This window comes from Rattus norvegicus, chromosome 17, assembly GCF_021556685.1.
Source record: "Rattus norvegicus strain SHRSP/BbbUtx chromosome 17, alternate assembly SHRSP_T2T, whole genome shotgun sequence".
Taxonomy (NCBI): Eukaryota; Metazoa; Chordata; class Mammalia; order Rodentia; family Muridae; genus Rattus; species Rattus norvegicus.
The window spans coordinates 21557210-21582500 of record NC_141550.1 but is presented as its reverse complement, the minus strand read 5'-3'; the positions used below and the strand labels follow the sequence as shown (position 1 = coordinate 21582500).

General features: G+C 44.8%; 1 protein-coding gene across 25 annotated transcripts in view; it reads left to right on the top strand.

Annotated features, from left to right (window-relative positions):
• The window catches only part of Phactr1 (phosphatase and actin regulator 1), a 477602-nt gene that overhangs the window by 400621 nt on the left and 51690 nt on the right, over positions 1–25291 (top strand). For all 25 annotated transcript variants that reach the window (XM_087590493.1, XM_087590499.1, XM_087590494.1 and 22 more), the window contains 1 exon segment: positions 13306–13627. In XM_087590493.1, coding sequence (XP_087446619.1) covers positions 13306–13627 — 322 coding nt within the window.

Below are 25291 nucleotides of genomic sequence, written 5' to 3'. Positions count from 1 at the left end.
TCATTTATACCTTCACCATGCCTGTCCTCCCTGATAGCAGATCTCTGTATTTCCTATGCAGTACTTTTCTTCTATCTGTTCTAAACTTAAAGCTTTGATCCCGTGGCTGCATCCTCTGGTTCTAGTGTTCTATGCAGAGACGGGAATGGTTTGCTCATCCCGATGACTGTGATTTTCATCCAATCCCCTCTCTGTTCTTATCTGTTTCACATATACCAGCCTTCAGTGGCCCACCATGAAGAATTCCCCTTCTCTTCCATCTATTCATCTCTGGACTTCTTCCATGATATGTGCCTGTTCTGGGGAAGGCTAGAAGGGATAACAAACTCTTCCCTGCCCATGATAGCCCTCATCCATTGTTAATAATAACAGCACATGTCTTTATGTCGGTGACTTGTCATGTCTAGCAAGAGTCACATGCCTTCTCGACGTGCGTTTGTTGGCATGGCTGCCTTTATTTCAGTAGTAATTCTTTTTTTTTTTTTTATTAACTTGAGTATTTCTTATATACATTTCGAGTGTTATTCCCTTTCCCGGTTTCCGGGCAAACATCCCCCTCCCCCCTCCCCTTCCTTATGGGTGTTCCCCTCCCAACCCTCCCCCCATTGCCGCCCTCCCCCCATAGACTAGTTCACTGGGGGTTCAGTCTTAGCAGGACCCAGGGCTTCCCCTTCCACTGGTGCTCTTACTAGGATATTCATTGCTACCTATGGGGTCAGAGTCCAGGGTCAGTCCATGTATAGTCTTTAGGTAATGGCTTAGTCCCTGGAAGCTCTGGTTGCTTGGCATTGTTGTACTTTTGGGGTCTCGAGCCCCTTCAAGCTCTTCCAGTTCTTTCTCTGATTCCTTCAATAGGGGACCTATTCTCAGTTCAGTGGTTTGCTGCTGGCATTCGCCTCTATATTTGCTGTATTCTGGCTGTGTCTCTCAGGAGCGATCTACATCCGGCTCCTGTCGGTCTGCACTTCTTTGCTTCATCCATCTTGTCTAATTGGGTGGCTGTATATGTATGGGCCACATGTGCGGCAGGCTCTGAATGGGTGTTCCTTCAGTCTCTGTTTTAATCTTTGCCTCTCCCTTCCCTGCCAAGGGTATTCTTTTTCCTCATTTAAAGAAGGAGTGAAGCATTCACATTTTGATCATCCGTCTTGAGTTTCGTTTGTTCTAGGGATCTAGGGTAATTCAAGCATTTGGGCTAATAGCCACTTATCAATGAGTGCATACCATGTATGTCTTTCTGTGATTGGGTTAGCTCACTCAGGATGATATTTTCCAGTTCCAACCATTTGCCTACGAATTTCATAAACTCGTTGTTTTTGATAGCTGAGTAATATTCCATTGTGTAGATGTACCACATTTTCTGTATCCATTCCTCTGTTGAAGGGCATCTGGGTTCTTTCCATTTTCTGGCTATTATAAATAAGGCTGCGATGAACATAGTGGAGCACGTGTCTCTTTTATATGTTGAGGCATCTTTTGGGTATATGCCCAAGAGAGGTATAGCTGGATCCTCAGGCAGTTCAATGTCCAATTTTCTGAGGAACCTCCAGACTGATTTCCAGAATGGTTTTACCAGTCTGCAATCCCACCAACAATGGAGGAGTGTTCCTCTTTCTCCACATCCTCGCCAGCATCTGCTGTCACCTGAGTTTTTGATCTTAGCCAATCGCACTGGTGTGAGGTGAAATCTCAGGGTTGTTTTGATTTGCATTTCCCTTATGACTAAAGATGTTGAACATTTCTTTAGGTGTTTCTCAGCCATTCGGCATTCCTCAGCTGTGAATTCTTTGTTTAGCTCTGAACCCCATTTTTTAATAGGGTTATTTGTTTCCCTGCGGTCTAACTTCTTGAGTTCTTTGTATATTTTGGATATAAGGCCTCTATCTGTTGTAGGATTGGTAAAGATCTTTTCCCAATCTGTTGGTTGCCGTTTTGTCCTAACCACAGTGTCCTTTGCCTTACAGAAGCTTTGCAGTTTTATGAGATCCCATTTGTCGATTCTTGATCTTAGAGCATAAGCCATTGGTGTTTTGTTCAGGAAATTTTTTCCAGTGCCCATGTGTTCCAGATGCTTCCCTAGTTTTTCTTCTATTAGTTTGAGTGTGTCTGGTTTGATGTGGAGGTCCTTGATCCACTTGGACTTAAGCTTTGTACAGGGTGATAAGCATAGATCGATCTGCATTCTTCTACATGTTGCCCTCCAGTTGAACCAGCACCATTTGCTGAAAATGCTATCTTTTTTCCATTGGATGGTTTTGGCTCCTTTGTCAAAAATCAAGTGACCATAGGTGTGTGGGTTCATTTCTGGGTCTTCAATTCTATTCCATTGGTCTATCTGTCTGTCTCTGTACCAATACCATGCAGTTTTTATCACTATTGCTCTGTAATACTGCTTGAGTTCAGGGATAGTGATTCCCCCTGAAGTCCTTTTATTGTTGAGGATAGCTTTAGCTATCCTGGGTTTTTTGTTATTCCAGATGAATTTGCAAATTGTTCTGTCTAACTCTTTGAAGAATTGGATTGGTATTTTGATGGGGATTGCATTGAATCTGTAGATTGCTTTTGGTAAAATGGCCATTTTTACTATATTAATCCTGCCAATCCATGAGCATGGGAGATCTTTCCATCTTCTGAGGTCTTCTTCAATTTCTTTCCTCAGTGTCTTGAAGTTCTTATTGTACAGATCTTTTACTTGCTTGGTTAAAGTCACACCGAGGTACTTTATATTATTTGGGTCTATTATGAAGGGTGTCGTTTCCCTAATTTCTTTCTCGGCTTGTTTCTCTTTTGTATAGAGGAAGGCAACTGATTTATTTGAGTTAATTTTATACCCAGCCACTTTGCTGAAGTTGTTTATCAGCTTTAGTAGTTCTCTGGTGGAACTTTTGGGATCACTTAAATATACTATCATGTCATCTGCAAATAGTGATATTTTGACCTCTTCTTTTCCGATCTGTATCCCTTTGATCTCCTTTTGTTGTCTGATTGCTCTGGCTAGAACTTCAAGAACTATATTGAATAAGTAGGGAGAGAGTGGGCAGCCTTGTCTAGTCCCTGATTTTAGTGGGATTGCTTCAAGTTTCTCTCCATTTAGTTTAATGTTAGCAACTGGTTTGCTGTATATGGCTTTTACTATGTTTAGGTATGGGCCTTGAATTCCTATTCTTTCCAGGACTTTTATCATGAAGGAGTGTTGAATTTTGTCAAATGCTTTCTCAGCATCTAATGAAATGATCATGTGGTTCTGTTCTTTCAGTTTGTTTATATAATGGATCACGTTGATGGTTTTCCGTATATTAAACCATCCCTGCATGCCTGGGATGAAGCCTACTTGATCATGGTGGATGATTGTTTTGATGTGCTCTTGAATTCGGTTTGCCAGAATTTTATTGAGTATTTTTGCGTCGATATTCATAAGGGAAATTGGTCTGAAGTTCTCTTTCTTTGTTGTGTCTTTGTGTGGTTTAGGTATAAGAGTAATTGTGGCTTCGTAGAAGGAATTCGGTAGGGCTCCATCTGTTTCAATTTTGTGGAATAGTTTGGATAATATTGGTATGAGGTCTTCTATGAAGGTTTGATAGAATTCTGCACTAAACCCGTCTGGACCTGGGCTCTTTTTGGTTGGGAGACCTTTAATGACTGCTTCTATTTCCTTAGGAGTTATGGGGTTGTTTAACTGGTTTATCTGTTCCTGATTTAACTTCGATACCTGGTATCTGTCTAGGAAATTGTCCATTTCCTGAAGATTTTCAAATTTTGTTGAATATAGGTTTTTATAGTAAGATCTGATGATTTTTTGAATTTCCTCCGAATCTGTAGTTATGTCTCCCTTTTCATTTCTGATTTTGTTAATTTGGACACACTCTCTGTGTCCTCTCGTTAGTCTGGCTAAGGGTTTATCTATCTTGTTGATTTTCTCAAAGAACCAACTTTTGGTTCTGTTGATTCTTTCTATGGTCCTTTTTGTTTCTACTTGGTTGATTTCAGCTCTGAGTTTGATTATTTCCTGCCTTCTACTCCTCCTGGGTGTATTTGCTTCTTTTTGTTCTAGAGCTTTTAGGTGTGCTGTCAAGCTGCTGACATATGCTCTTTCCTGTTTCTTTCTGCAGGCACTCAGCGCTATGAGTTTTCCTCTTAGCACAGCTTTCATTGTGTCCCATAAGTTTGAGTATGTTGTATCTTCATTTTCATTAAATTCTAAAAAGTTTTTAATTTCTTTCTTTATTTCTTCCTTGACCAGGTTATCATTGAGTAGAGCATTGTTCAATTTCCACGTATATGTGGGCATTCTTCCCTTATTGTTATTGAAGACCAGTTTTAGGCCGTGGTGGTCCGATAGCACGCATGGGATTATTTCTATCTTTCTGTACCTGTTGAGGCCCGTTTTTTGACCAATTATATGGTCAATTTTGGAGAAAGTACCATGAGGAGCTGAGAAGAAGGTATATCCTTTTGCTTTAGGATAGAATGTTCTATAAATATCCGTTAAGTCCATTTGGCTCATGACTTCTCTTAGTCTGTCTACATCACTGTTTAATTTCTGTTTCCATGATCTGTCCATTGATGAGAGTGGGGTGTTGAAATCTCCCACTATTATTGTGTGAGGTGCAATGTGTGTTTTGAGCTTTAGTAAGGTTTCTTTTACGTATGTAGGTGCCCTTGTATTTGGGGCATAGATATTTAGGATTGAGAGTTCATCTTGGTTGATTTTTCCTTTGATGAATATGAAGTGTCCTTCCTTATCTTTTTTGATGACTTTTAGTTGGAAATTGATTTTATTTGATATTAGAATGGCTACTCCAGCTTGCTTCTTCTGACCATTTGCTTGGAAAGTTGTTTTCCAGCCTTTCACTCTGAGGTAGTGTCTGTCTTTGTCTCTGAGGTGTGTTTCCTGTAGGCAGCAGAATGCAGGGTCCTCGTTGCGTATCCAGTTTGTTAATCTATGTCTTTTTATTGGGGAGTTGAGGCCATTGATACTGAGAGATATTAAGGAATAGTGATTATTGCTTCCCGTTATATTCATATTTGGATGTGAGGTTATGTTTGTGTGCTTTCATTCTCTTTGTTTTGTTGCCAAGACGATTAGTTTCTTGCTTCTTCTAGGGTATAGCTTGCCTCCTTATGTTGGGCTTTACCATTTATTATCCTTTGTATTGCTGGATTTGTAGAAAGATATTGTGTAAATTTGGTTTTGTCATGGAATATCTTGGTTTCTCCATCAATGTTAATTGAGAGTTTTGCTGGATACAGTAACCTGGGCTGGCATTTGTGTTCTCTTAGGGTCTGTATAACATCAGTCCAGGATCTTCTGGCCTTCATAGTTTCTGGCGAGAAGTCTGGTGTGATTCTGATAGGTCTCCCTTTATATGTTACTTGACCTTTTTCCCTTACTGCTTTTAATATTCTTTCTTTATTTTGTGCGTTTGGTGTTTTGACAATTATGTGACGGGAGGTGTTTCTTTTCTGGTCCAATCTATTTGGAGTTCTGTAGGCTTCTTGTATGTCTATGGGTATCTCTTTTTTTAGGTTAGGGAAGTTTTCTTCTATGATTTTGTTGAAGATATTTACTGGTCCTTTGAGCTGGGAGTCTTCACTCTCTTCTATACCTATTATCCTTAGGTTTGATCTTCTCATTGAGTCCTGGATTTCCTGTATGTTTTGGACCAGTAGCTTTTTCCGCTTTACATTATCTTTGACAGTTGAGTCAATGATTTCTATGGAATCTTCTGCTCCTGAGATTCTCTCTTCCATCTCTTGTATTCTGTTGGTGAAGCTTGTATCTACAGCTCCTTGTCTCTTCTTTTGGTTTTCTATATCCAGGGTTGTTTCCATGTGTTCTTTCTTGATTGCTTCTATTTCCATTTTTAATTCCTTCAACTGTTTGATTGTGTTTTCCTGGAATTCTTTCAGGGATTTTTGCGATTCCTCTCTGTAGGCTTTTACTTGTTTATTAATGTTTTCCTGTGCTTCCCTAAGTGTGTTCATGTCTTTCTTGAAGTCCTCCAGCATCATGATCAAATATGATTTTGAAACTAGATCTTGCTTTTCTGGTGTGTTTGGATATTCCATGTTTGTTTTGGTGGGAGAATTGGGCTCCGATGATGGGATGTAGTCTTGGTTTCTGTTGCTTGGGTTCCTGCGCTTGCCTCTCGCCATCAGATTATCTCTAGTGTTACTTTGTTCTGCTATTTCTGACAGTGGCTAGACTGTCCTATAAGCCTGTGTGTCAGGAGTGCTGTAGACCTGTTTTCCTCTCTTTCAGTCAGTTATGGGGACAGAGTGTTCTGCTTTCGGGCGTGTAGTTTTTCCTCTCTACAGGTCTTCAGCTGTTCCTGTGGGCCTGTGTCTTGAGTTCACCAGGCAGCTTTCTTGCAGCAGAAAATTTGGTCTTACCTGTGGTCCCGAGGCTCAGGTTTGCTCGTGGGGTGCTGCCCAGGGGCTCTCTGCAGCGGCAGCAACCAGGAAGACCTGTGCCGCCCCTTCCGGGAGCTTCAGTGCACCAGGGTTCCAGATGGTCTTTGGCTTTTTCCTCTGGCGTCCGAGATGTGTGTGCAGGGAGCAGTCTCTTCTGGTTTCCCAGGCTTGTCTGCCTCTCTGAAGGTTTAGCTCTCCCTCCCACGGGATTTGGGTGCAGAGAACTGTTTATCCGGTCTGTTTCCTTCAGGGTCCGGCGGTGTCTCTGGCAGGGGTCCTGCTGCTCCTGGGCCCTCCCCCACGGGAGCCCAGAGGCCTTATACAGTTTCCTCTTGGGCCAGGGATGTGGGCAGGGGTGAGCAGTGTTGGTGGTCTCTTCCGCTCTGCAGCCTCAGGAGTGCCCACTTGACCAGGCGGTTGGGTCTCTCTCTCACCGGGTCTGGGAGCAGAGAGCTGCTGCGGGCCGGGATCCGCGGGTGTGGCCAGTAGTAATTCTTGGAGATGAGTCACCAGGCTGTCACATGTAACTCTATTACAAAGAATCTAATTGAATCCCATGTCCTGCCAGGGTGACATGCCCGAGGAGCTCAGCAGGTGAGTGGCCCTCATCCACTGCCCAATAGTTCTTTTCAATGAGACATAGTCCTCATTGTCACCCTTTCAACTGGGGAAAGTAAATTTGAGAATGAAAGTGCTTGCTCATAGAAGGGGGAAGGGGGGGTTGTTCAAACCAAATTCATCTGCTGTGTTTGGTGTCATCTAGGATGGCCTTCGATTTCAGGATTCTGGAATGCCTGATGCATGCCATAGCTACCACACCCAGGCTGACATGGGGCATTACCTCCCCTTCCTCCCCCTTACTTCCCTCTGCATTGCTGGCCCTCAGAAAGGTCAGAACATCTTCCTTTTGACCAAAGCAAGACCTCAAGCTAATGGAACTGAAGGAACTGGTGATGTTCTTGTTAACTCCCTCCTTCAGGCAAGGGGACTCTGATGCCGTGCTCGAATTTAAGTCCTAAGTATGGGTCTTATGGGTCTTCTAGACCTTGGGGCATCTAACATGCTGGAACCAGGTGACAAATGACCGAGAAATTCTTCCAACACCTTGGCGCATAAGGGACCAAGAGCCGTGATGAGCACTGTTCACATTTTAGTAGTTATGTAAGCTCCTGGAAGAGGTGCCAATTTAAAAGTTCCTTGGTAGCTGTAGAAAAAGAGGCTTTAAGGAGATGGTTTGGATGCCCTTTCTTTGAAACGCTTGGGACCAGACATGCTTCATCCTCGGGGGTTGTTTGAAGTTTTGTAGTATTTTCATATATATCAGGTAATGAGACATCTTGGTGATGGAACTCAGAGAGGATCGCAAAGTTCATTTATCCCATTACATACCTTGTGCGCATAGTCTGAAGGTAATTGTATACTGTGTTTTCAGCGATCATGCCTTTTCACTTTGATCCATCACATGAGCTCATGTGTGGAATATTTCAGGTGCATGAGCGGCTAAGGTTTTCAGAGTAGGATGCTCCTTGTGGTTTATTTAACCTCCACTGATTGAGATTCATGGCTGGCAGTCCTCCATGAAGAGAATCAATGGCAGAAATAAGCTCGCATTTTCATTTCTTTGTCTGAAATCATAAGCCAGAGCTATTCTGTGGGAAGACCAGAGCTGTAGTGTGGGAAGGCCAGCCCTCTCGGGATTGAAGGCTCTGTGACACTCCCAGTTTGGGTTGATTTTTTTCTATTCCTGGAACTGGTCATTTTCGCCTCTTCTACGCCATCAGTACAGCAAGCTTCATGAGCACGCTGCATCCCAGTCAGTCTGGCTTCAGAAATCAGGGAGCAAACGGTGCTGCATTCTCTCCCAGCAGCCTCAGATCCATCATCATAAATGCCAGAGGCAGAGTGTGTCCTCCAGCAAAAATGGATGAATGTCGCATATTAGTAGATGCAAAGGGTTTGATTCACTTGGGCCCTATGCAGATACGAGAAGCAATTTTATCCCTGAGTTTTCCCAGCTAATGAGACTTAAGTTCAAACTCCCAGTTCCTAATTCTGCTCCACTAGCTGTTTATAGCACAAGGTGCAGGGTACATCAGAGGCACACGCTGGATCATGGATGACAGCTCTTCTTAGCAGTCACCACCAAGACGTTCTCTCGCGCTTGCTGTATAGAGTAATGCCAGAACACGCTGTACCCTCGGAGGTCTACCCGACCTCCATTATCCCACCTCAGACGGGGAAGCATCAACACTGGTGGATTTTCAGAAGCATGACAAGAGTCCCTCGTAATAACACTGTGAATGATACATTTCCCAGAGCAAGGTCATACAGTATCTGAACGTCAAAGCAGGCTGAGGGTGAGGCAGGGAATGTGCAAAGTCAGGTCTCCACTGGTGAACTCTTCTGGCACCCCAAAGACTTCACTGGGGGTCCCTTACTATTGACCCTCTGCTCAGAGGTATGGAGACCTGGTGAATTTAGACAAAGCTGCTCGTGGAGATGCTCCTCTTACAGAAGGTGACTCAGTCATATGCCAGCTCAGGTCTCAGACTATACTGTGGTACTCTTGTTCCCTCAGTGCCCAACAGTAAGAATATATACATACATACATATGTATGTATGTATGCATGCATGCATGCATGTGTGTATGTATTAACCATCGCTTCTTGGCCTTTTGGCTAATTTCAGATAGATAGATAGATAGATAGATAGATAGATAGATAGATAGATGGAAGGATATAGATAGATAGATAGATAGATAGATAGATAGATAGATAGATAGATAGATAGAGATAGATAGATAGATAGATGTTAACCTATTTGCTCCTGGCAATAAAACTATATGACAAACAGAGCCTTTCCACAGATGAGAAAACTGAGGCCGGGAAACATTGAATGCTTTGGGCAGAGTCCTTGGTGGCAGAACTAGAATTAGAGCTCTGCTCTTCTGCATGTTCTGCCAGTAGTGATTGACTCCACCCACAGCCTGTAGCAGAAACCTCCAGAAGCAGCCAACTGGGTGCTCTGAGAGTAGCAGCCAGCTAAGTTCTGTCCTAGAGAAGTCTTGGGGTAGTCTCCCTTTACCTGTACAGGGACACAATTGGGAAAGAAAGTGTCTTAGTGGGTGTATCTCAGGCCCATTTAGATATAAATTACACTTCGATTAGTGCCAGGGGCCTGCCCCAATCTTTAGAATGAATGGTACTGAGGCAGGGCACAACATTGGACAAAAGCCAAAGTCTAATGATCCTTGGCTCTGTAACTCTCTCTTACTGTTTTGTGCTAATAAGCACTGGTTTCTTTTCTCTCTAGCTTAAGAACCTCTCACTGGTCAGGCAAGAGGCTTGGAACTAGTTAACTCTTTGTGAATCAGAGAGAAAAGAAAGGAAATGAAAGAAAACCAATTATGTAGACAATGCACACAGATACACACACACACACACACACACACATACACACGCACACACACACGTACACACATGCATACATACACACATGCACACACACACGTACACACATATACACACACACGTAATAAAATCATAATAATCATAAATTACAATAATCAACATAATAAATGCAAATAGAGTTTTAACTCTAAAAGGGGTGTCTGTGATCTTAATTAACAACAAAAATACACAGAAAACTGGGTTTCGCCCCTGTTTTCATTCAAGCAGAGCATTGAACAAGACGATAAGGATGCTGTAAATTAAAGCTATTTGCTGGTCTCTGGACAATGAGACAGTTACAAACAGGAGTGGAGATTGAATTGGTGATTTATGAAAATCACTTAGATTTTCCTGTCTGGCATGTGGTTAGCAAGCACGGCATAGGTGAGACATTGTTCGTCTAAACCTCCAGAATCTGAGATGTTTGAAAATTCAGCATTTTCCAGTACAGATGTGAGGCTATGATCCTTCCTGATGGTTCATTCGTGTAGAAACCTTGCTTCATGGACAATTTTACTTAAAATCTCTGAAACTAGGATGAAGGGATGGCCCTTCATTTACAAGAGCACACCGCCCTTAGAGAGAACACAAGACAGAGTCCCTCCATCCATGTCAGATGTACTCAGAGCCACCTCTGCAACAGGGGGGACCCAAGGCCTCAGAGGGCACCTGCACACACACGCACCTAGCCATACACAGAGACACTCATAAGCTTAAAACTTATAAGATTAATTTTCTGTTATGTATATGAAGATATATGTGACACATAAATGAATTTTGTGTTTGTGTTTGGGCCCCATCCCCATTGCATATGTGTATTTATATTCTAAGATTTCGAACTGTCTAGAATGTGTAACATTAACGCTTCCACCATTTCAAATAAGAGAGACTTGATCTGCCCTTGATCCAAATGCCTGTCACTGTGACTGCCACTGTTACTCTTACTGCTAACTTGATGTATATTCTCTGTGTGGTGTGAGACAGGCTATAACGAGCAAAGAAAGACTGGGAGAGGCTTCTTTGTATGCTAGAGCTGGAAGAGAAAGTAGGACTTGGCCAAGAAGACACAACAGAACATCCCAAAACCACAGGGAAGAGATATACCACAGTCCAGGGTGTGGACACCAGCAGTTGGGAATGGAGGGTATGTGAGGGAGGTTTGCTAAGGGTAGATCACTGGGTTCCAAGGTGAGGAGGGGAGCCTTAAGCACTTAGTTCCTCACAGCAAATAATGTGCTGAGGGAAAGAAACCCGGAAGAAGCTGAGGAAGACCTCAGCAGCGTGCATGGAGGTCATGAGAGTGGCTTGGTCATAAGCCACCTTGGCAGACCAAGCTGAGGGTGGAGACCTGAACTTGTGTGATACCAAGTGAAGGAGGATATTGGAGTATAGGAGTGTCATGGAGGAAACTCTGCCCAGAGGCTCTCTGGGTGGCCTAGAAAGCATTCTTTCCCATGACAGGGGTCAGAGCAAACCACTAAAAGTGTGGGCCTGAAGACGTGAACCAAGCAGCAGATAGTCTATGGGAGGTCTTGGATGAGTTTTAACTGAGGAGCAGTTCTGACACGAGCTAGGTCGAGGGACAGAGACAGGCAGGTGGTGGAAAATCTCAGACTCCAAAGATCAATGGTCCAAAACCATGAAGGCAGTGCTTCCGGACAAGGGGCACTGAGTGTGACGAGTGGACACCGTGCTCCTCAGTAGCACTCCATCCTGAACATGGCTCTCCTAGACAAGTTTGAAACCTAATACACGTTGAGCCCCTCCCCTTCTCCAGGCCAGGTGAGTTTAAGGAATGCTAGGTAGGAGAACTATAAGGTCTTTCCCAGAATGCTCTCTGAGAGCTGGTCTCATCATGACTCCTCTTAATGTGAACCACGTCAAGGGAGCGTTAATGACACTATCACAGAGCAAGGGCTTGACAGACTGCTACAGGAGAGAACTAAACACACTATATAACAGAATGCATTTAAGTTTTGAGCGCCAGCAAATGAGACCAGTGATTCTCTTCAGTGTTTGGTTTTGCTGTCTTGGTGTGGAACCCAGAGCTAATGAACCACATCTCCAGCCTTTGGGAGGGCAAGGGTTACTGGGGTTTTATTGTTGCTGCTGCTTTTGTATAGGTTTTTTAACACTAGCATATAGGGTTTCATTGTATTTTCAACTATTCTTTGATTCTTTGACCTCCTCTCACTCACTCCCAGTTCTCCTGCCCCCTCCTGGTAACCTCCCTTTTGTTTCCATATCATATATCATATACTGCATTACCATCATCATCATCATCATCATCATCATCATCATCATCATGTCTCCTTATTCACCCCAAAAGGGTTTTCCCCTCTCATGATCCCCTTTCTTGTTTCATAAAACACAGGCACACACCTGTACACACTCACAAATGCACGCTCATGCCCACACACAGTCATGTATGCACACATGCACACACACACACAGTCACTCACGCATTCATTTATATACTTACCCACCACACTTGAACACATACAGACTCACACATATATAAAAATTAAAATCTAGGCTTCACGTATGAGATAACATATACAGTAATCATCTTTCCGAGTCTCCAAGTTCTTGGGTGTTTGAGATAGGCTCTTACTCTGTAGCCCAGGATGGATTCGCCTTCAGTCTTCCTCCCTCAGCTTTCTCTAAATGCCCAGATTATAAACCCGTGCCTAGCCAGATACGTCACCTTCTGGCGGTTTGCTTTGCATGACCTTTTTTTTTCCGTGAAGAAAGCTATTGGGAAAATATGTAAGTCCTTCAGTTGTGTGCATGAGTTACGTGATAAACTACTGAGTACCTTGAAGATCCCTCCAAAAAACTCTGACTCACGCGATACATTTGGTCGTGAGTGGACCCGTCAGCCCAGCAGCAATGCTCAGCCCTCACCCCTGCTCCTTGGTGTGCCAAAGTCACGTTCTGCCACCACTGAGTCCCACAAAGCCATGCCTCAGTGACAGGTAAGGAACTGTGACTGGCGCACGGCCCCTCATGGGGAGGGCCTTGGCCATAGTACTGCATTCTCTCCTATGTCAGTGTAGGTGAGTTGGACCCTGTCAGCTGAAAGAACGTGTTTCTTTAACAATGGCAAATCTGTGGTAATCGTGGCAGGTCCGGTGAAAGATTTCTTTATGAGCTCATGACTCCATGGCGTATACTTTCTTGACACCATCCTACCGGGCTGCCGAGATGCCTTGGTTAAAGAGTCCTGAGACCCATCTCTCATGCCACCCAGGTTCCAGAACACTCTGGTCAAGAAACGACTTGGTAAATGTGTGCTGAACAGCATCCACACTGTGCTGAGACGTTAGGTCGATGCACTGTATCCAGGAGTCTCTCTCCATGGCTGCTGTCCCAAGGTGCACACACATGATGTTCTGGGTTCTTCAACTCACATGTGCTTCTCGCCCTCCTTCTGCCGCAGATCCTGGCGCCCCCGTGAAATTGCCTTGTCTGCCAGTGAAACTGTCGCCTCCGCTACCTCCAAAGAAAGTCCTGATCTGCATGCCTGTAGGGGGCCCAGAGCTCTCCCTGGCATCCTACGCAGCCCAGAAGAGCAGCCAGCAGGCTGTGGCCCAGCACCACCACACCGTCCTGCCATCCCAGATGCAGCACCAGCTGCAGTATGGCAGCCACGGCCAGCATCTCCCGTCCTCCACCGGCACCTTACCCATGCACCCCTCGGGCTGCAGGATGATCGATGAGCTGAACAAGACACTTGCTATGACCATGCAGAGGCTGGAAAGGTAACCGTGGGGAGGGGTTCGCTTGAGACAGGCGCAGGCTGGGGATTTTAGAGTGTGACGCCTCATTCCTTTCCCCCTGAGGAATGTAAGGAGGCTTGAGAGTAAAGTCATATCAAACCTGAGTTTTAAGGGACGTATAGGGGAATGGTATGTTTCCATTGTCAAACTACAGAGTAATCACGTTTACTTGAAAAAAAAATGGTGGAGAGTGGGTAAGGAACAACCTTGGGAGAGTGAGGACCCAAGTTCAATCCCCAGAGTCCATGTAAAAAAGCCAGGCATGATGGGGCATGCTCGCAGGCTCGCAAAAACTAAAAATTAAAAATTAATTTAAAAATGAAAACAAAAACAGAGGCAGACAGTTCTCTGGGGATTCACTAGCCAGCCAGCCTAACTTACTTGACTAATTCCCAAGCCAGTGACAGCCTGTCCCAAAAAGCAAGGTGGGAGGTGCCAGAGAAATGGCATGCCTGACCTTCTCACACGTGTGTACATGTCCCTGCAAACACACACACACACACACACACACACACACACACACACACACACGGGAGTGTAAATCCATATTAAGCCCTATTTTTCCTCTAAACACTGCCACTTTGAGAATGCTGTGAACGTGTGGTTATTCCGAGTGAGCTCCCCTGCCCCGATGTGGGGAAACAGAGAGGATAATCTTATATTCCGTATTACGTGGCCTGCTTTAGTGTCGTGTCCATTCATTGATCATTGGAAACAGCTAAAATGCCACAAAAAGTGATGAGAGCAGGCGAGGAGGGAATGGCGGGACAAGCAGACCAGAGGACTAGAAGCAATGGAGTTGGATGAGACACATGTGAGCCATTGGTATCTGAAAGCCACCCGAAGAGCCCCATCCTTCACCAGAAACTGCCTCTGGGTGCATTTCTGGGAGGCCTGCAAAGAATACTCTCCCCCACCCAGGTCTGCGGTCTGACTTCCCTAAGGGAGAGCCTTCATCCTGGACACTGTTTCTGACAGGCTATGGCAGCACCTCAGCTAAGCCTAAGCCATGTCCGGGATTTCTCAGAGTGACTCCAAAGCACAGTTTAACAAAGCTCCCTAAGAACAGGGAGAAAATGTTTTCATCCAAAGTAAGGGGGTATATCGCCAAGGGCAAGACGGCTGTCTACTAACACAGACAGACAGAAAAGGTGTGGTCTGGAAAGCTACAACCAAACACAGTTACCATGGCTGCCGTGCAGCCGAGAGATGTATGTTGGGAAATAGCTACCTCCAAGGGAAGCTGTTGCCCCTGACAGTTCTGCCCTGGTTGTTTTCTGTTAATTCACCATTGTTGCCCAAGGAAAGTACCAACTTAAACTTGGCCCCTTGGCTCCCCTTACCAGTGTTGTGAAGGAGGGCAATAGTACCTTAAGCTTTCAGTGACACCTTGACACATACCATACAAACACACCATCGTCGTGGTCATCAGGGATGTACTCATGTTCACACCACCTAGGGAACCTAAGTAAAGAAGCTAGGGTAGGTTGAGTGAGATCCCCAATGCCACCTACTCAAAGGACGGCCCCAAACTGCTCATTACCCATCAGCACCCACACTGCAGAAGTAGAGAACACATCTTTCAATACTGTTATAGCAATTAGAATCCTTTTGTTTGTGTGCATGCCTGCTCGCACACTTGTTGAGTCTTAAAAGGCTTCATTTAAAAAAGAAAGGGAGGAAGAAACACACATATCATTTTATGAAGGTGTCCGTTTGTGACAGATTGAAAATTAAAAGAAAGAAATATAACAACTGTTACTTCGGGGTGGAGGGCTGGCGTGGTGGCTCAGTGGTAACTGGAGGCTCTTGCAGAGGACCTGGGTTTGGTCCCCAGCACCCACACAGCTGCTCACGACTGTTTGTAACTCCGGTTTTAGGGAATTTGGTGCTTTCTTCTGTCCTCTATGACAGCAGGCATGTGTGTGCTGCACATACATGCAAGAAAACACTCATACACATTAAGAGTGGCTCTTCAAAGAACCGTTGTTTCTGTGTGTGTGTTTCAAAAGCACTACCCTGTATAGAAGGCTAGGAAAGCACCTTTTAAGCCTCAGTCTTTCTGCCCCAAGCCCCTAACTCACTCATTCTCTGTCTGTCTTTCTGTGTGTGTGTGTGTGTGTCTCTCTCTCTGTGTCTCTTTCTTTCTCCCCCTCCCCCACCCCTCTCTCTCTCTGTCTCTCTCTCTCCCCCCTCTCTCCTCTCTCTCTTCTCTCTCTCTCTCTCCCCTCTCTCCTCTCTTTCTTCTCTCTCTCTCCCCTCTCTCCTCTCTCTCTTCTCTCTCTCTCCCCTCTCTCCTCTCTCCTCTCTCTCTCTCCCCTCTCTCCTCTCTCTCTCTGTCTCTCTCTTTCTCTCTCTCTCTCTCTCTCTCTCTCTCTCTCATAGATGCTTTCTTATGTCTCAGATGAATTTTGATTATCTAAACAAAGATACCAGAGACAGCATGTCGTGATATTACTAAACATATTTTCACTTCAAACATGCCATTTCACTGTATGTAGGGGTCTGTGGCATGTTTCAGTTCAGTTTAAAGCAATGGCATAGCTCTGGAAGTTCTTCACTGGATTGGGTGCTTTAATAAAATGAATCAAACATGGAGAAGACCAGGACAGAAGGGTTGGGAGAGAGGAGAGGGGACACAGCATGGTGTTGGCAGTTGACTGTCTGCATCCTTTGTACCACCCCGGACACTGTCCTCACCTTGTGCCACCCCAACTGTCACCCAGGCCAAGACATAGTCTCCCCTCATACAGCATCAGGGCAAAGAGAATCAACACGTACATTACTTCGACAAGATCACTCCTCCTGAGAGAGAAAATCTTCTTCCCACATAAATACAAATCGGAGAGATTTTTCTAAGTATCCACATTGTCCGCTGGGCACTGGCAAAGAATCTAAGAGCAGATTGAGGTCATAGGTCACTTTATCCTGTAGAGGGAGAACTGTTATCTGAAGCAATGGTCCTCACCCTCCAGCATGCTATCAGCCTTCACTGTCCGAGTCTCATAGGAAAAGGTATGATTTCCCGCTCTACCTGACAGTTTCCAGGGACCCCAAAGGGCGCTGCAAGAAGACATATTACTGAATGTGACAGCGCCATGCTTGTGAAGAGCCATGAGCCATCCCACATTAGTAGCATCATTGTCCCTTGAGACCTACTGGGAAGTCGCCTGGAGATCATCATGCCAGAATTGTGTGTAATCTGACCCAGATGTAGCAGCGTGAGATTAAATGGCAAATTAGACGCCCTGGATTTTGACACATACTTTGTATCATCTTGTCTTGCTATGAAAGGGAGGCTACGTAGGTAACGAATCCCCATCCATAACGCATTCCTGTTTGTCCTCTAATCTCTGTGAGTTCCGAGATGATCCTCTCATTCTGGGACTGGTTCGAGGAAGTTACGAAGCTTTCCCTGTTATAAGTCGGACTTCCTTGGCCTCTATGCTGGTCTTCCTTTCTTAGGAAACACTTTCAAGTCTTTCAAGATAGCTATGGCGTTCTCTGCCTCAGGGCTTCACTAGACCTCCTGAAACGTATTCCTCTGAGATGATCTTATATCTTTTCAGATTTTTACCCATCTGACCCTGCCATGTAGTTTATTTATGGTGTGGGTTCACCAGGCTTAGGGGAGGGGCATAGAGGCCCGGAACAAGAAATGCCCAGAGTCTGAATTTACCCACAGCCACAAAGAGGGCTCGTATTTATCTCCCCTCATGGTCAAGTGAGTGCTTTCCAGAATCAGGATTTGAATCTCAGACACACAGATTATTTGCATAGCCTCGGTGGGCTTTCATTTCATATCCGTAAAACAAGGATAACACTAACAGAGCAGCCTCATTGGGGCTCTTCGTGAAGATCAAATGGTTTAATCAGTCCTAATCAGTCAGTTCATTACACAACATACCATAAATGTTCAATAAATGACAGTGAGTGTTAAGCAAGATTATATAGGACATACAATTTTTCTTCAGTGCCTCTAAAAGGCAAATGGCAAATGGATTTGATCTGATCTTATTGGAGAGAGAGAGAGAGAGAGAGAGAGAAAGAGAGAGAGAGAGACAGAGACAGAGAGAGAGAGAGAGAGAGAGAGAGAGAGAGAGAGAGAGAATGTGTGTTTCCTTGAATTACACGGTCTTTATTTCTCTCCATGAGTGATCCGTATCTTCTTGAAAAGTGACGTTTTACCACTTTAAATATTACTCTGGGTTTCTTGTGTTTAATCTCTGCAGTAAGATCCAAAGTCTAACTGGCATCCATCCTAGCACTTGGACTTTTCGATCCCAACTGCTCACTCTTTCTGAGGTCAATCCATTCCGTGCACTCAGCACTCTCATTTCCTGTGGGCAAAATGAAGTGGGATATGAAGGGATTCTAGAAAGATCCTCAAGGGACCTATGCTTTTAAAGAAGTCTTTTCTTCCTTAATTAAAGGCAGGTTCTTACCTGAAGTTGCTCACACAGGAACCCAGGGCCATCCACGGGAAGCCCCGCACCTGACTGTCAGCAAATCCTATCCATTCTGCAGCATAGAGATATCTGCATCAGCAGCTCTGTCCCCGGCTCCCGATGCTCCACTCTCGTCTGCCTACTGTCTTCACCTGTGCTGCTGCAGGCCTCCCTTACCCCAGCACCTGCCCCTTCTCCCCTTCCCCAGCACAGTGCTCAGAGAGAGAGTGTGGTCCACTCAGTAGTTCATATACATGTTTGCCAGGGGATGCCCTTAGAGTACCCAAACCGGGTGATCCAAGCAACACAGGCATAGCCTCTTCTAGCTCCAGAAGCCAAAAGTCCAAGATCATGGTGCGATCCTTCTGTGTCTTCTTAAGGTGGAAAGGGAGGGGGTAAGAGTGGTCAAGCGTGAGAAATGGGGTTATATCTGCTTTTATAATGGATACACTCTCATGACAAGGACCCTGCCACCTTGATAATGGCAATTTACTCATGAAAGCAGGGTCTTCATAACCTAACCACATCTCAACACAGCTGCACTGGGGGATAGGTTTCTAATGCATGGATTTGGGAGAGCATATTCTAATCATAGTCCGGATCGTGGAAAGATCCATCAACCATTCTTTGCTGAATAGCTTTTGTGGAGCAGGTTTTGTGTCTGGAGCTAGGGAGAGAACAGCAAAGACAAGAGAGGTCTCTTCTTAGAAGAGCCTCAAAACTCCTGAGAGGTCAGACTGAAGAAGCTCATCATCTGTGACGGGGACAGGGTGGGAGGAACCCTTATAACAGGACAATCAGTTCTTGAAGGGAGAAGGCACGTCAGGGTCATATTCTCTGACAGCTAAAAGAAAACTGTGGCCAGATAACCAGTGTGGTGGTTTGAATATGCTTGACCCAGGGAGTGGCACTATTGGGAGGAGTGGCCTTGTTGGAGTGGGTGTGGCCTTGTTAGAGTAGGTGTGCCACTGTGAGGGTGGGCTTTGACCCTCCTCCTAGCTGCCTGGAAGACAGCAGTCTTCCAGATGTAGAGCTCTCAGCTCCTGCAGTGCCATGCCCGCCTGGATGCTGCCATGCTTCCTGCCATGATCATAATGGACTGAACCTGTAAGCCAGCCCCAATGAAATATTATCCTTTCTAAGAGTTGCCCTGGTCATGGTATCTCTTCACAGCAATGGAAACCCTAAGACAAGGGGGAACAAGAGACCATCCTAGTCATTTCAGAGGAAGGAGCAGAACACTCTCTCCAATGGGGTGAATGAGATTTTTCATATGAAGTGGGCCATAGTTGGTAGTAGACTCCAAGTTTGTAGAAGGTTTGATCACAGAAAGCAGGAGTAAAGGAGAAATGGTAAAAGATCATCATCACACATAAGGACCTCCAAGCCATTGGTGAGGACACTTAGAGACCTGTTTTAAAAAAAAAAGCTTGGAGAGCAGAAATGGTATGTCCCTATAAGCCCCAAACTCAGGAGGCAGGGTAAGAAGATTGCAAGTTCTAATCCAGCCTGAACCACACAGTAAAGCCTCTAAGAGGAGGGGAGTACAAACTATCCTGCCATCAGCAACAATCCTACACAGAGGAAAACCATATAAGTCATGGACTATTCTACAGGCCTGTATCAGTCTGTAACCCCACTCTGTGTGTATTGAAGTACGTTAGTCACTGACGTGGAGGTTGTTAGAAATTGAATAGCTCTTCCTCAGCTAAGGTCCTATAATTGTCTGCAATTCCTGGTAGCACCTGGTAGCATTGAATGCCCATCATTGTGACAGACACACAGGAATCAAACAGAAGCTAGGCATCTAGCTCTGTGGGAAGAGTGGTTACCTAGCATGAACAAAGACTTGGGTTCAATCCCCAGTCCTCCATGAAACCAGGAACAGTTTATAATCACAGCCTTCAGAAGTAGAACCAAAAAACGTTAGTTCAAGGTTGTCCTCAGCTTCATAGCAAGCTCCATGATAGCCATGTCTCAAAAGACATGATATTTTGGTCGAAATATTAGTAAGTATAGACATATAACTTATTATTTGTTTATGCAATCTGTTTTTGTTTTTACATGCTAGCTAAGGGTGAAATTGTGACTTGTTGTGAATAACAGAAAAGGATTGTGATGTTTAAATTGGACACATGAAACTGAAGTCTGTAATATACCCACCTGAAAAAGTCCCTACAGCCTCTACAATTCTATGACCTCATGATTATTTCTGAAGCTTTCAAAGAGCCCAGTGCAACTTATAGCCTTAGAGCAGATCCAATTCGTGGTATTGGTTATGTTCCTTCCCATGATCTCAAGGTCAATTCTAAAGAATAATACTTGGTCCTGAACCTGGCAGCCCCACAGTTCCTCTCAGCCTTACCAGCATGGCACCTCGACTGCATTAACTTCCATTTGTAATGTTTCCCCATCAAATCAGAACGCCCCTCAGTGAAGAGCAGACGCGACTCATTGCCCTGGCAAAACGATACTCCCAATGTCTCCGTTTGACTCCCTGATAAATTGGCATTGGTTTGAAGTTGTATTTTGTTCGTAGCACAGTGAAGGGCGTATGTCATTGCATGTGATGGGTTTCTGGGAGAAAGTGTCCACTGTCCATATATGACAACCTTAAAATCCCATGCACTTCTGGCTTAATGTTTACCCCTTGCTTCTTAGAAGCTAGATCTACCAACCTCCTATTTTAGGTTAGTTCTCTGATCTCAGGGTATAGAGTTACGCTGAAGTGCTACCTACACATGGTGTCCTTCAGCTTTAGTTGCTGAAAGGGGTGTCAAATGGACTCAAGGCAAGGTGATCTCATCATGAGCATAATGGACAAGCCAGACAGCTGGCAGGAAATTGAAATAAGTCAACAGTCGTGAACACAGCATCATTTCTTCCAGTTGTGAAACTAAAAGTACCTCTGAATGACAAGATGGCTCTGGGTTGGGAACCACTGGCCTGGAGTATGTATGATGGCTTGTTCTGGGTGGTACTCTGTGTGTCTCTTCAAAATCAACTTCATTATGATGCCCAGAAATTTTCAGTGGCCCACGTTTGGCAAGGACTCACCCAGATCTATCGTGTAGAGTCCTGATTTGCAGAGTCTCGGACCAGCATTCTGAAAGCTAAATTCATGTTGATACTGGTTCTATGTGGTGAGCTATTGGCACTCCTCCTTTAGTTCCGGAGAGGTTATCCACTGATCTGTGGGTCCTATCCTAGCTCTTGAGCCTTTCTCATTATGTTGCCTTGATCCATGGTTTACCGAACAGCACTAGTCACCCAAAGGGTCACCCTAGTTCCTACTAATCTCCCCGAGGGCAGACCTGTGAGGCATCCGATCTGTCTTAAACCATTCACATCAGAACTTTTTAACATTTAGCCCTTAGTAATGTCTAGATCATGGTTTGTGGTCACTGGCCCTCTTCCCATTGGCCGAGTAACTGTAAAAGCCATAGATAAGCATAGAGCACTCCATTGTAGCCTCCTGGGTGGGGCTTTTGTGAATTCTCGCTGGACTATAGAAGATAATGATAAATGTTAATATGTTTAAATGACCCTGACAGTGCTGCAGAATACTAAGGGGGTGGAAACAGTGTGATGATTTTTTTTCCTACTGTCAAAATGGAAAAACCAAGGTGTTTGTCCAAGGTCATAGAACTGGAGGGAAACAAGCATTACAGACTCGGGCAGTAGGACTGTAGGGCCTGAATCTCACAATCAGGTTTCTAAATCTCATGAGCTATTTAATCAGACACCAGAGGCCTTAGCCTCCCAGAGGAAAAAGTGGATTTCCTGAGGACATCTGAGGAGCTCCAAATACCCTCACAGACATAAGCACAGCAAACAGTTTCACAGTCCTATTTAAGTCTGCTATGGAACATCTTTCAACACACCGACCGTCACAGCTAACATGGGTGTGTGCTCCATGTGTCTCATGAAACCATGCCATCAGTTTGAGATCTTGGTCCGCCTTCCCGCAAACACGCAGAGCAGGCCAGTGAGCTGACTCTAGAGAAAAAGGCGCTTGCCACCAAGCCTGATGACCCGAGTTCATTCCCTGGGACCCACATAGTGGACGGAGAGGACACCTGAAAGCTGTCCTCTGACCTCCACCCAGGCGCAGAGGCATGGACACACATACACACAAATAAATAAACATTTTCAAAGCTTTCAGTGTTGACAAAGGTATGAACCTGGCCCTTCTTAGCCCAGGCCCTGAGTTTTTCCACTAACCGTGTGTCTACCTTCTCTCTGAAAGCGAAGGAAGCCCATTATTTTCCCTAACACCCAGTCTGAATTGTCCCTCCTACAAGCAGGCTGGGTACGAGATACAATTTATACAACAAGTTCACAACAGTGTGCTTTTATAATGGAGAGCAAGAAGGGCAGATGTGCCTACAACCCACATATCCTTTGGAGTGAATTTTGCTGGGAAGAACACCAGAATGAGAGTTTATTAGGAAACATACAGGTGGGTTTGGATCCTAGACTTCAGGGATACAACTGTTTTGGGGTAATTTGGATGAGTCTAGCACATGGTTGTGGGTGGGGAGGTGTGCAGAGAGAACAGGCTAAAGACGGAAGGAAGATTACCCACTTCATGCCTTGGGTGACAAAATGTTGTCACCATCATTCTCTTCCCACTGTCCTGCTCTATTTTCCCCAGTGTCCTGCCCCTGCTTTACATGTTAATTATCGATTGGTTCATCATCTGGTTTCTCAATGACCATTAAACTCACAAGGACAATGATTTGATTTGCCCTTGGAGTCCCCTAGAAGCTGGAAAAGCCTGAGAACCTCTGTTTGTGAAAAATCAAGGCACAAAGAGAGTTTGCCCAAAATGGGAGGCCTGATGTTCACAAACTAAATCCTAGATGCAGAGGCATTTGGAAAGCAAAAGTATAAAATGATCCTATTTTGATGAGAGGCCCTTGTGTAGAACACTCTTTATTGTGTCCTCCTGTCTCAATGGGGAAGAAAACGCTATCGCCTCTCTTCTTTGTCTCGGCTGTCAATCAAGTAGGATACAGATAAAGAATACAGCGAGAAACAACCCTGTAATCCCGGTAGCAGGAAGGCTCAGGCAAGAGGATTCCAAGTTCAAGGCGGCCCAATGCTATAGAGTGAAACCTCATCTGAAAAACAAAATAACAGGGACTGGAGAGATGGCTCAGTGGCTGAAGTGCTTGCCAGTCAAGTGCGAGGATCTGAGTTCAGATCCCCAGCACCTGTGTAAAAGCTAGATGCCACAGTGCATATCTGTAAGTCCAGCACTGGGGCATGATGGGAGGCAGGCACCCCCTTGGAACGCATTGGCCAGTCCTAACAGAACCGATGCACTCTGGACTCAGCAAGAGATCTTGTCTCTAAAAATAGAGTGAAGAAAAATAAAGATACCTAATGTCAACCTCTGCCCTCCACACACGTGTACATATGCATCCATGCACACACACGTATGAACATGGGCATGTACCCTACCGAATACACTTGCAAAATGACAAAACAGGAGAGTAGAGTGCTGCTATTCACTTTCCTACCATTCAAAATAAAATCACTCTCTAGTCTCTGAAAATTAAGAGACTGGTTGTCCATATTATGTACCGAAAGAGCTAAGACACAGAGCCTATTTTTTTAAAAAAAAATCCATAAAGAAATGAATGTGGAAATATCAGAAAGCAGTTGCAGTCCTTTGTCAGAAGATCCCCTTTCAAGAGAGCATCCAGATATCATTTTGTCTCCATCGAATGGTAATAAGCTGGTATGGAGAAAGCCCTCTGGCCCACCACCCATGAGTGGGGAATTACCACCTAATGAACAGCTCTACAGCACACATAAAGAACTAGGGGCAAGTTGAGAAATTAAACGTCACCATCATGGGCTGGGAAGACAGCTGGGTCAATTCAGTCCTTGCCTAGCATGCACGGGGACCTGAATTCAGGTGACAAACAATGAATAAAGCATAGTCTATGTTAGAATTCCAGTGCTGGCAATGTGAGTCAGGCATGTCCCTGGGGACTCTTAGGAGGTCGTTCTAGCCTATTTGGTGAGCCTCAGCCTACTGAGAACCTCTGTCACACAGAAAGCCAACTGGACAACTTCTGAGGAACAGGAGCGAAGGTTGTGGCCTCTCCACACCCACATGCACATACGTGCACCTGCACAAAGACATGGGTGCACACATCAAAAAAAATCACTATTTTAAATCCTTAATCTCCTTAAAAGTTTTTGAGGATAACTGTACCATCATTCCTAATGAATGATTCTTTCTGGCCCACATCTGTGGTTAAAATGGACCAAGAAGATGTTCATGTCCCCCAAAGGATAGAGAACATTTATTACCCACAGATACGACATGGAAAATGAAATTAAGTTCCAGCCGGAATGAGCTGTAATTTCATCCCCGTGCGTTCCAAAGAGAGTTTTCAGAGGAGAGAGAGAGAGAGAGAGAGAGAGAGAGAGAGAGAGAGAGAGAGAGAGAGAGAGAGCGAGCAACCGGCCCTTTTCCTCTCGGAGATCAAAAACGTGTGAGAAATTATGCTACAAATTACAGAGCCTGAGGCTGAAAATGTCAGAAATAACCACCGAAGCCCAAGAAAACAGTTCATCAGCTTCGCTTTAAGAAAGCAGGCACACACTGTCCAGTGGCCCAGGAGTAGCCTGCTAAGATAAGAAGCACACCATTAGAACATTTGTTTCTCCCTTGGACTTTAGTCAGCAGGAAGCTGTGCTGTTCCCTAAATAGGCTAGGGTACTCAGCCTTCCTGAGTAGGGGTTTTACTTCGAGTTCCTTTCTCCAGAAGTTTCAATGGTTTAAATGAACTCATTTTCCCGCCTCTTCTCCATCCCTCTAGGGACCAATGACCCATATTTCTGAAACTGTCTAGGATTTGACAATCTTCAATGCCTCAGCGTGATGAGTACCAACTTATACAATACACAGGCTGACCCAATACCGTACCCCTTCCCAGCACTCTCCATTTCTGATGGTGAAATCAGTCGTAGTGTTCAGACCTGATTTTGTCTTTTAGTATCTGGAAATGTCCTAGGTTGTGCTTGACTGAGTGACCAATAGGGATGGTACTAAAAGCCAGGATATGAGGCCAGGAAGACTGTGGGCCAATCACTAGCTGGACCTCCTGGTCTCCAATTCCTCCCCAGTTAAATGGGTAGAGATGCTGTCTGACCTTGTGGGCTGCTGCAAAGTCAA